Source organism: Esox lucius, chromosome 14 (assembly GCF_011004845.1).
Source record: "Esox lucius isolate fEsoLuc1 chromosome 14, fEsoLuc1.pri, whole genome shotgun sequence".
Taxonomy (NCBI): domain Eukaryota; kingdom Metazoa; phylum Chordata; class Actinopteri; order Esociformes; family Esocidae; genus Esox; species Esox lucius.
The window spans coordinates 18,942,918-18,955,353 of NC_047582.1; the positions used below are offsets into that span (position 1 = coordinate 18,942,918).

At 39.5% G+C, this 12,436-nt stretch overlaps 1 protein-coding gene across 2 annotated transcripts; it reads left to right on the forward strand.

Annotated features, from left to right (window-relative positions):
- Nucleotides 1-898: 898 nt before the first annotated feature.
- On the forward strand, nucleotides 899-12,246 carry lman2la (lectin, mannose-binding 2-like a). Of its 2 annotated transcripts, XM_010877819.4 has the most exons (9): nucleotides 900-1,318; nucleotides 1,658-1,776; nucleotides 3,388-3,505; nucleotides 3,605-3,687; nucleotides 5,264-5,296; nucleotides 5,799-5,960; nucleotides 6,941-7,055; nucleotides 7,356-7,478; nucleotides 7,904-12,246. In XM_010877819.4, exons 1-9 carry the CDS (start codon nucleotides 1,120-1,122, stop codon nucleotides 8,044-8,046), a joined length of 1,095 nt encoding a protein of 364 aa, XP_010876121.1. In that variant the 5' UTR covers nucleotides 900-1,119; the 3' UTR covers nucleotides 8,047-12,246. The 2 variants fall into 2 exon arrangements, with proteins under 2 accessions (XP_010876122.1, XP_010876121.1); XM_010877820.4 differs by lacking the exon at nucleotides 3,388-3,505 and having other exon boundaries at nucleotides 899-1,318; nucleotides 5,260-5,296.
- The last annotated feature ends 190 nt before the right edge of the window (nucleotides 12,247-12,436 follow it).

Below are 12,436 nucleotides of genomic sequence, written 5' to 3' on the forward strand. Positions count from 1 at the left end.
ATTTTTCAGTTTCGTTGTGAAATGTGGCTACAGTAGTAAAAAGAGGAGACCTGTTTTGGTGCTTTTTTGAGGCTATGGAATTTTAAGCTTCATTCAGGTTAGAAGAGGCTAAACGAAGGTTCGTTTCAATTAACTTACTATGGGGACGCGCTAGCTCCAGCTCAGCCAGCGTTCTTTTGCCGTTTTTGAGGCTAGGGTGAATTTTTATCCTTGTATTGTCCTGCCTAATACTACACTATAAAGGAACACGTTGCTAAATAGCTTAGCCGATAGGCGGCCGGCACACCACAGTAAACTACTTACCCTCGTAGTTGTGCAGATAACTCGATATGTAGAGTTTGAATCCCTTGTTCCGCTTGCTTGTTGGAGCAGGGGACCAGGCATCAACAATTCGATGGACATCACTAATGCTTATTTTAGGCAGGTCTTGGAGACATCTACTAAAAACTGAGGCGACGCGAGTGATCGCCTTAAGTAAACCGGAAAATGATATGCCGACATCTGGCTAAAGCGGAAGTTCGTCCATACGCTTGTGCACAGAGCCTATTCGGTGATAGGCAGATGGAGCGTTACCCGATGACAGTAAAGTAGCTATATAATATGGACATGATGCGTTCAAAGTTTTTCAACAAATTTCAAATTATTTCACAATTGATTTACAATTATTCCAGTGCTCAGTGTATACAAACATACACAAACACAAATTCAGTTCAAAGTTGATGTAAGGGTCTCAATCAAGTGTCTCAATTAAAAAGATAAATAGCTACACCTAGGAAATTAAATACAAAGCCAAAATATTTTTTATGATTAAATGCTGAAATTACAAACAATGGTTTCACTGTCAGGATTTCTTTTAACAGTCTTGGCTGCATGACGACAACAGCTCGCAGCTTGACACAGCTGCTGCTTTGGGATAGGACATCCAACGCATGCGCAAAACGAGGACGCCCAAACGATCCAGAATAGAAATGAACGCATGAGCACAGTTTAAATATTCTGTTTTCAGTGAAAACGGAAGCAAGTTGAAAATTACTATGACAATCGACTATATACAAAAACCTGGTGTTTCGGTTTGGAAGAGTCTGCAGAGGGTGGGCTGAATGAGAAGATTCCCAAACTATGATGGCCGCCGCTTCATACAAGAGCTCACAGATAATGAATTTTCTTTCCTGCATTTTTTTTCGTCGTACAATGGCTCTGAAAACGTATTCGACGTTCGTGTTTCTTATTGCAACAGGCATATCTATTGCTGACGATGGTCATCATGAAATGGAGGAGTTTCTGAAAAGGGAGCTTTCATTGTCAAAGCCCTATCAAGGTATCTAGCGATGTGCCCGCTATATCATTATCATCGTTTATTATAGTAAAGCACAATGCTATAGTAATAGCTCTATAAATTCGACATTAGAACAATTGTATACTGACGAAATCTCATACAGAATGTTCGTAAGATTTTAATTTTTTCACACACCATCAGGAGTCTCTCAGGTGCTCTATAAAAAGAACTCTTCACTGTATAAATACCAATATTCAATAAAAGAAAGTCCATATGTAACAACAGCTTGTGTTGTTTACATGACAACTGTTACTCAATCTTTCATGCGTTATAACATTCGTGTGTGTGTGTGTGTGTGTGTTTTTGTTTGTATTTGCTAAGGTGTGGGTTCCTCCAGCTCATCCCATTGGGAATTGATGGGCGATGCCATGGTAACCACAGAGCAGATTCGGCTCACATCGGACATGCAGAGCAAGCAGGGGGCAGTGTGGAGTCGCATTGTGAGTACAAACCTGCACAAACATTGCACTGAAGTTTTCTCAAACAGATTGTCTGACTTATACCGCTCAATTGTACACAGGCCTCCTTTTGAAAAAATTCAAAGGTTATCTAGAGATGATGTGAACCAAATGCAATTGTATTATTAAGTAATTCTCCAGTCGCCGGGAGCATTTGATCCTCTGGAACATTACTAGTTATTTTTAGATCTGCAAGTCACAATTTACCCGGTAGAGAGCAGTATTGTATGGAATGCCGTTTGGGTCTCTGCGTGACAGTAAACATATGTGAAATTACAAAAGACTGTTGACCAATCAGCCTTTGAATATTACTTTATGTCACTTAATTATTTAACGTGGATATATCTTTTTTACATAATGTTTGTATCAGTTGTAATGCATGTCACAATTAGTCTGTAAGTAGGGTAACATGGGGCCAAACGCCCCCTGGTGTAAGACACACCCCCATGTAACTCTCACAAAAACCACAAAATGTCAGCATTATTTTTTTCAACACCTCCTTTGCCTGCCACTTGTCTTAATCAACTACACATTCATTTCTTCTGTATCATCACACCTGCTCAGCCAACTATTAAAACCGTTTTCTTCTGAATCTCATTTTAAAGACTGCTGAGAAAAAAAATATTGGCTCATTTAAATGATAGTTTAGGGCAGTTGCCCCTAACTACCCTAAGGCATGAGTGGTTGTATATGGCCAATATACCACAGCTAAGAGCTGTTTTTAAGCATGATGAATCACATACTGCTGTCATCAATTAGGATTCAAACCATCTGGTTTATAAAAGACTGTATACCACAAGTATGACATCACATTACGTTTGACTGCTCTAATTGTGTTGGTAGCTGGTGTATAAGAGTGATAAGACTCATGCGTCATATTAGCATAATGTCTATACAAATGATTGCAGAACACTAAGATCCATAACATTGAAAGTGTGCTTGTGTGGACAGTGTCATTGTTTACAGTTATCTCCAGGCATCTTATGTTTTCTAGCCATGTTTGTGTATAGTAAATGGCAATAAGATGTTACTATTGTCAGCATCAATACATGTTTGGTTTAAACTGCTTTTGTGTTGTGTGCTCAGCCAGTATGAATATGTGAATCTCAAACCAGCCCTTTACTGCTAACAACTTTCTCAAAGGGCCTTCTGTTGTCACATGTTTCTGACGAAACTCGCAGGGTGACTTCCAGAGAGTAGTGATAGGATCAATAAACACATCTAATTTGCAACTCAAATGATGCAATCAGTGATCCACATTCAAAACCAGAAAGTAACGTGGTGCCATATGGAAAGGTTTTGAGCTAATCAAGGTAGCATCCTCCATGCAGGCTCACTGGAAGGGGCCAGTGGAGGGTCTAATTGTAAGGTTTGGCGTCTCCTCAGTTGTTTGATCACTTATTGGTTTGATTGATCACTTGTCGGGTTTCCAAGTCACAAAGGAGAGAACATAGAGAGAGAAATTCGACTGGGCATTTACAGAATGAAAAAGCAATTATGTCTACATCACTGCTACTGATTTTGTGCATATTGCATTGTTGCATGCTTCATCTAAAAGGTCATATCTGTATGTATATGTGTGTTTGTGTTCAGCCTTGTCACCTAAGGGACTGGGAGTTACAAGTGCACTTTAAGATTCATGGCCAAGGCAAGAAGAATCTGAATGGGGATGGACTGGCAATATGGTACACCAAGGAGCGCATGCAGAAAGGTTTTGTCCCTAGAATGTATCTTATTTCAGCAGAAATATCATAGTGTATAATGCATTGCAACTGGACGCTGGTATTTCTGTATTTCTGTCATTGTGTAGGCCCTGTGTTTGGAAACCAGGACCTTTTCACAGGGCTGGGTTTGTTTGTGGACACATACCCCAACGAGGAAAAACAACTTGAGGTATGTGCTTGTATCATTTATGTTTCTTTAGGGGGAAGGAGTAGCTGCAGTGTGTTCACATAAGATAGGACTGATCTTATCTTCATGCAGAATTTCACCACAGCTCACCTACTTAGTTGACTAATTACTAATGTTAGCAATTATATATTTGTCTCATTAAAATACATCCAGAACAATCTAGAATGAGTAAATTTGAATTTTGTGGTAGAATCCAGAACTATTAACTTGCTTGCAAAGAAGTTCCAGCATTCATAGCAAACATAGATGCCGCCTCCCTAACAAAATGGCGATTTGAAAATACAATATTAGATGATAAAACTTTTTAATACAATATTTATTTTTGAAGCACCAATGTTGATCATGCCCATGTGGTGTTCTGTGCCTGGCTGTAGTAATTACTAGCAAGAGAAAAAAGTTGTCCTTAGCCTGGTGGAAATGCACCAGATGTAGCTAGAACAGATCTCAACACAACCTCTTTTGGGATATTACGGACACATTCATCCAGCTTATACCATGCCAGCAAACTATCACAACACACGTTTACATTTCACCAGTAGAAATAACTTCTTCCAAAGACAGTTTGATTTTGACAAGTAAATTCATGTTTGGTCTAATAAGTGTGCTGTTCAAAGACTGATAGTTGCCAAAAGAAGCAGGAAGTTAACTCCCACAGCCAATAGGAGGAATTAACTTATTTCCTGTCTTGGTCCTATTCAAATTGTGGTGGTTCAGGTGTGATTACATGTATCAAGATATCTGCTGATAGGGACGTTGCCAAAATACTCAATGGCTCAATCAAACAAGGACATACGTGACTAGACACAAACATGACTACATTAATGTTGCAGATCTCGCTCCTTTTTCAGTACACATTCTGAATTACTGAAGTGTGTTGTTCAGCATGCTAATCCTATTCATGCGGTCCATCTGACCAAATCTCATTGACCTTGAAATCTCTCCAACATGATATAAACCACCTAAGGGTCCCCCAGTGTAAATGACTCCCCTTTAAGTGCTTTTTTCTCCATTCTTTATTTGTCTTGTTCTTCAGAATCAGTCCGGTTTGCATCCTTCTGATTTTTTACGTTGACATTGTTCACCAATATCAAAAGCTTGTTATATTGAAAATAGATGGCTTTTATGTGGTATATTTTAAAGTGCAGTTTAATATTTTTACCACTGAAATATTAAGTACTTTGCCCTAAGTGCTAAAGATGTTTGTCTTCCAGGAAAATTCTACCCTACTTAACCCTGAAAATGTTTTTAGCATCAATGTAAAGCTGTTATTGCTATCAGTAATCCATGATTCATTTACATTCACATATTTTATGGTCAATCTGTGACATAAAATCTATTTTTATAATAAGAAAATTGGAAGATCTAATAGTCAAATGACACAGATGAAGGTTGGCTGTTTTTTTATCGATTGGCCATTTTCTTTTGGGAGGGGGATTAGCTTTACCTGTGAACTTAGTCAACCATAGATGGATAGACTAGATAGGCCAATTTCTAACAAATGTACAATCGTTTGTGATGCTTTCTCAATCTGCTGTTTTGTGCATTCCTATGGAGCAAGGCGCAGAAGACAAGATACACCACACGCACACAGGTACACTAGCCTCTCACATCAGCCCTTGTTCATCATATAATCCATGTTGTTGTTTACTTCCCTATAAAATCTGGTTGTATCTTGAGTAGAATTATCATGTGAATTTGTGATGGCAACCATTGAAAAACCTGATGTTTCTGTTTACACGACAGAGGGATTTTGCTTGCCCCTTTCTGACATTACTTCCTTGAGAGATAATCATGTGTTTATATGATACCTCCCCTATAGAGTCGTTCTACATGCGGTTTCTTACCCATAGACGCTCTATGTTTGACTGTTTTTCTCATCTCACTATATCCAATGTCTCAGTTCTTTCTCATCTCACTATATCCAATGTCTCAGTTCTTTCTCATCTCACTATATCCAATGTCTCAGTTCTTTCTCATCTCACTATATCCAATGTCTCAGTTCTTTCTCATCTCACTATATCCAATGTCTCAGTTCTTTCTCATTTCACTATATCCAATGTATCAGTTCTTTCTTATTTCACGCCTTCTACCAGAGGATCTTCCCCTATGTGTTGGCCATGGTGGGGAACGGGAGCATTAGTTATGACCATGAACGAGACGGACGTCCCACTGAGTTGGGTGGCTGCAGTGCTATGGTGCGAAACCTCAAACATGACACCTTTCTCTTCATCAGATACGTCCGCCGCAGGCTTACGGTAAGAGCCTACACATACACACACACCTTTTAATGCAATCTGAAGGCCATAAACAGTCCTTTCCATGCAGTTCAGGTTCCCAAATGAGCACAGCAACTGCACTTGACATCAGAGACTGTTTAGGCATAACCTGAAGGGCTGGTATATCAGTGTCTTGTCAACAAAGGCCTGCTCCCTGTAGCATTTCAATGTTAAATGAGTAGGCCAATTCAAAAACGAGCCCCTCCTACAGGCCTCGTCCACAACTGGTTAATAGATTGTAGAACGTGTAACCTTGCCAGTAAATGTAAGAATGTCCCAGACAAAAGCAGCATTATCATACATTGAATGGGAGACAGCGTTTGTCAACGTCCACAGTATTGAGTGCAGGACAGGGCTCATGTGGGACCGGTTAAGTCACATATGTGACGAAATATTTTTGTTTTGTAAGCACTGTGCCCCCAGGAAAACATCTCTCAGATAATGATTGGTGTACCAATGGAGGCTTTGTTGTATCATTGTTTTGGAGTGTCCTACAAAAAACGTGAATGGAAATTGGTTAGCGTCATCAGTGCATCATGACTAGAGCAAAAGCAGCTCGTTTGTAGTCCAACCAGGTCAAAAGATCTGAACCACATTACCAGCGTAGCATCTCTATCTTCCTACATTGGATCACAACGACCACATTCTACATTCATGAACAATGGCGTGGGTCAGTGGGAAAAAGGACTTAGGGTTAGGCTTTATTGCTCATCTTTGTCATCGGGCCTTTACGGCATAAAGGTCAGCAGATAGAACCAGTGTGCTTATGTTCTGTTATTAGTAAATAACCATGTGATTGCTACAGCTCACTTTAAAACGTCTGCTCCCGGCGAACATTTGCGCGTGCACACATGCACACACGCACACATTAAGTAAAATGTTAAAGATGTAAGATGTTTGGGGCTTTGACTGTGCTAGCTAATGCCTGTTACCCTTCCCCTGTCTCTCATCTCTACTAGGTCATGATGGACACTGACGGTCAGCATGAATGGAGAGACTGCCTGGACATACCAGGGGTCAGGCTTCCCCAGGGCTACTACTTCGGAGCCTCAGCCATCACTGGAGATCTCTCCGGTACATTCCTCCAGCGGCGCTAGCGTTAATGAAACTGAATCATCACAGACGGACTTCATTGCCCATCAATTGTTATCTTTTACTTTATTGCATAGTTGCTGTTTCGTTGATCCGTCTATTTTCCAGTGAGATGCAGCCATTGCAGATTACTATCCATATCAGGTATCTTTAAGTTGTCGTTGTGACTGTTGCTGACAAAAATGAAAACAATGATTCACAGGTCAGTTGCAGGGGAGGTTCCATTGAAGGTGTGTTTGCTGGCGTTAGCTTTGAATAACAGACACTTTCTGTTCCTCACAGACAACCACGATGTGATCTCCCTGAAAGTCTACCAGCTGACGGTGTTACGCAGTGAGGCAGAGGAAGATGAGGAGGGAGACGAGATCACAATACCCAGTGTAGATAACATGGACCTCCTAAGGAGTAAGGCTCACAACCTCCCTTCTCATGAGGAGAACATACAGCAAACATAAACTGCATTATTTTATTCAGTTAACATTTATTACTGTTGAAAAGCTTAATCCCAAATACACATAGTATGATATGATGTAATTCAATTATGGGTATATTATTCTTTTAAGTTACTCTGTGGCCTGGTGATTAGTTATTGTCTACCCTGAGGTTGGAATGTCTGGAGATGGAATGGGCATAAGACCCTTGAATAGACAAGCATCCTTTCCAAGGGAGATACTTACAGTACATGAAGCTTAAGAAGCAAGATAGGCTGCAGCCCCTATGGGCCATTGTGGCTCAGACAAATCTTGTCCAAGACTTAGGCATACTTAGGGCTCCTTATATTTTTCAATTTTCTATGTAAACTAACATGTCTTTTTCTCTCTCTCTCTCAGTGGGTGAAAATGAAGAGGGATGGAGTAGTATTGCTATCTTCTTTACCCTCCTCTTCTCCATGTTGGGCTTTTTTCTGCTTATTGTGGTTGGTCTGATAGTCTACAGTCACTGGAATGAGAATCGACGCAAACGTTTCTACTGAGACTGAGAAAGGGAAGTAGATCGAGGGAAGGGCGCCGCGCGTCATAAAAACTCTTACTGCAGTCTGAAGCATAAAACTGCACTGAAGTACTGAAATGAAGGGTGAGACCCAATCTAAACCAATATGCAGTTATAGACAGTAGTATCCCTGGGTTGTCAATAATGACCCCTGGGGAAGACCTACAGCCTCAACCCACACATTGACTCCTGCTATAAGTAGATAGACACTGAGAACTCTGCACACGCTGGCCCCACATCCTCCCTCCTCTACCCACCAACCATGCCTTACTATATGCAAGTAGAGAGAGCATATTATTTTCCACAGGTACAAACAGCGTGAAAATGACCCACCTCAGCATTGTCACTAGACTGTGCCATTAATTGTTTTTTTTTGTCTTTTGAATGTCCGAGGAACACAGTTAGCGAAGTGTGCTAATTCTAACGTGCACACGATCAGGATGATAACTGTCACCAAAGAACCGAAGATGTTATCAGTGGCCTTTCTGGCAATTGAAACATTGCTGTTCGGCTTCAGTCTATAAACTGCATCCTAGCATCGGGAAGGTTATGTAACATTTGCCTTTATGCTGCTTGCAATTTAATTGTATATGCATTTCAATTGATTAGGGCTGTTTGAAGGAATTGCCACGTTGTTATTTGAAATATTTTATGGTTGCGAAGAATGTACTTTTTTTGTGTGTTGTCAAACTGAATGTGTTGTAGTTGCTGTTGAATGCATGAAGGTTTTAGAGTAAATGTTTACAACTATTTTTGTCAAGATTCAGTAGCTGTTTTTGATATTTTATATTTCTGTGTATGATTATAACAAATAGAAAGGTGACCAACCTTCTACCTTTGGTTGCATGGTTTTAATGGACTTTATTTAAATGAGTTGCCTGTCTTAACTTATTTGGTGTTTTATGTGTAATAGTCTATACTCACATTTGTAAGCTACAGGAAATGGCACACATTTTCGCACAGGCTATTTCTTCTGATATATTTATGAGGTTGCCTGAGGTTAGGACTTGATATGTGTAGAGTTGATTGATACAGCAGAAGAGATCACAAGTGAGGCTTTGCGCCATCTAATTACATCTTTCTGTTAAAGGTTCTGTTTGAAGACCATAGAGGACTGCACCCTATTGCTCATGTTGTCTTGTCTTCACTTGATGACTGCATTTTATATCTGTTGTTGAGCTACTGTGTCAGTTTGTTTCCTAAATGTAAATTAAGGGATATTTCTATGTTGACGATATGTGTGTGCTTTTGCCATAAAAAAAAAAGGTAATGGTAATTAAGGTAATGCTTCCCCACTCCTTTGCTCAGAAAATTGTCAGATATGTACAATTCAGATTTCGGAGCAGTCCTTTTGTTGATTTTTCACTTGCAGCCCTGAAATCATGAACTAATTGTGTTGTCAATCATTTGTGATGGCTAGATAGCAGTCTTTAAGCCAACTCATGAAGGTGGTTAGAGGACTTTGTGAAACTCTTCTGATGACTTGGTTGATCTTGTGATCACAACCCAAGTGATCTTGCTCCTCAAGATCAATATCATAAGTTCTTTAAATGCCTCTTGTATAGGGCACCTCTGACAATGGAGTTTATGCCCTCAGCTAGTCCATGTAAATACCAATATGCATTTGACAATACAAATGATAGCCTAGAGCAAAACAACTATCACAGTGCCGAATAGTCAAACTTCAGTTAAGTGCCAATTTTAGCTTTCACATTTTATAATGGTTAAACAAAAAATGCTTGCTTAGCAACCTGACCTTTTCCCCTCCCTAAGTATTTGCATAATTGTTGTGATTGGAGGATAGATACCAGGTCTATTCAGTGAAAACTCCAATTTAATTTTATTAATAATAATACTATTATTATTAATAATACTATTATTTCAGGGAGTGGACAATCAATCTATCAAATGTATTTATAAAGCCCTTTTTACATCAGCAGTTGTCGGTCGGTCGTATTATTATCATCATCATCGGTGGCCACTGTACTCTTTTCCTCCTTATTTTCTTGCGTCATCTGTTGTTGCAGGGGCATAGCAGCTGCAAGGGCTGAGCTTTGGCGTCATTCTTTTCTCTTTCCTTTGCCTGTTGTTCCTGTGTCACAGGGCATCTCGTTGGGCGCAGCTGGGGCTCTTTGGCCAAAAAGCTCTATTATCGTCTCATCTGACCAGTGAGAAATGTCCTACATTGCAGCATGGTCACTTTCAAGCTTCCAGATGATACATTTTAAATAATGGCTTGTAGCCCTCCAATACATGCTACTTGTATGTAGAGCTCTTGGTATGGTTGATTAATACAACATGAATCCATTCCCAGTCTCTCAACTGTATATTGTAGGGACCTTACTCTTGGCAGTACCTGAGTGGTGTTGAGCAGCTTCCATCTGTAGAAAGCTCATTGGTTTTCACTTTCCATCTGATTCCCAGACAGAAAATGTGAAAAGAACTTCAGTGGTTCACAGGTAAATATTAAGTTAACTGTCTTCATCAGGGCAACTTCAGTGGTTCACAGGTCAACATTAAGGAAACTGTCTTCATCAGGGCAGCATCTTTTATCTGAGTAAACGGAGCTTCCACAGCACCTGGAGTTGGATACATATACGCAAAATATTTTACATGACTATGGAGTTGAAGTCAGGGCTATAGCTGGGCAACTCAGGACAAACCTGTCCCGAAGCCACTCCAGCATGGTCTCGGCTGTGTGCTTCCCATTGTGGTCATGCTGAGAAATGAATCCAAACCCAGTCTTAGGTCCTGTGCACTCTGAATGAGGATTTCTTTAAAGATCTCTCTGTATTTTGCTTGGTGAATGGTCTCATCAGAGCAGATAATCTTTTCCTCATGCTCTTAGATCCCTTCAGGCAACAAGTCATGAGCCTTTTACTCAGGAGTGGCTTTCATCTGGGAACTGGATAATTTAGGTCTGACTAATGCAGTGCTGCAGAGATGGTTATTCTTCTGGCAGGTTCTCCTATCTCTTCATAAAAAATCTGATGCTTTGCTAGTGGCCATTGACCACCCTGACCAAGCCACCTCTAGCCAGTTAACCTAGTTAGGCCACACGGCCAGCTCTAGGAAGACCTGTGGTTGTCGCGGTTCCAAACATCTTTCATTTCACTGTGCTCCAGGAAACTTTCAGTGCTTACCCTGGGCACTCATGTCTCTCTCGTTAAGACTTAAACTTCCAGGAAAAAACAGGCCCCTCAAGAGGACTCTTACAGCTTTAAGGAACAGAGGAGCAATTTAACTGACTATTTTCCTTTTTTTTTTTTTTTTATTGTCCATTCAGTACAAGTGAAGAGCAGAAAATAAATTTGGCCAGGGTATTTTTTTCATCAAACAGAGACCAACTTTACATTAGTTAGGTCTTAAAAAGCATCATTTTAGTTTTAATTCAGATTGTACACCTGCAAATACTCATCCCCTAGATGTTGTATTGAGTTACTGATGGAAACAGATCTCAATTTACAGGTTATTTATGAAAACACAACACTTTCTGAATTATAAATTAAATTCTGGGTGGTTTACTAAGAAACCATCTAGGGTAATTAGGCTTAAGTGATCGGATTGTCGCCCAAAATATTTAGATTGGCATTTACCATATTTTTTTAAGTTTGGGCAATGGAGGAGAAGGCTTCTTCCAAAAAGGGATTCTAGGAGAACTGGTCAATGCTTACCCGGGCAGGGAAACCTTTTATGTAGTTAAAAAAAGATGTTGATGCACTGAGTTACAAAATTACAATCGTCATGATCACAGCTATAACATATCCATCTCCTTCAGAAAGATTCTTTGTGAATTTGTTTGAAAAATTTAAACAATTTGTTTTAATAATAATAACTGATAGAAAAGTATGCTAGTATCCACTCAGTTGATTGGTCTAACTTCAACTTGGAGTGCTGAAAGTCCTAATAGAATTGCTTTTATTGGGGATTTTCAAAATTAACTGTTCCAAAATATTTCTATAAACCTTTCAATTTTTAAATGTGTTTCAAGTATCTGTTATCAACAACTACATCACTGATGGCGTGCCTTTGAATTATTACTTAAACTATTTAATCTATTCCCCAACATACGCCTACATTTAAGTACTCCCTGTGCTAGACCTAAGAAATAAGAAGTTATATAACTGCATGTTCTGAACCAAGAAAAACTGTACAAAATGTATTTTAACCCTGGCACAATATAGTGCAGCAAAATAAAAATGTATTTGGATGTTTATTACACATTTCAATTAATAATCTGATGTCAGAATTAATCAAAGGTCTTTGGAGATGCTTTTTATGTTGCTTGACAATCAAGTTAATTAATCCAGTTAGTTGCATTATGAAGAGCTGTCTGATGTTGTGACAGCTGACATTTGAGTCTATTAAAATAT

Excerpts from the sequence above, each read along its gene's own strand:
- lman2la (XM_010877819.4), top strand. The coding sequence starts at position 1,120 with ATGATGGCCGCCGCTTCATACAAGAGCTCACAGATAATGAATTTTCTT. Across the intron at positions 3,688-5,263 it reads ACGAGGAAAAACAACTTGAG|GCGCAGAAGACAAGATACAC; the intron begins GTATGTGCTTGT and ends CTATGGAGCAAG. Across the intron at positions 5,297-5,798 it reads GATACACCACACGCACACAG|AGGATCTTCCCCTATGTGTT; the intron begins GTACACTAGCCT and ends GCCTTCTACCAG.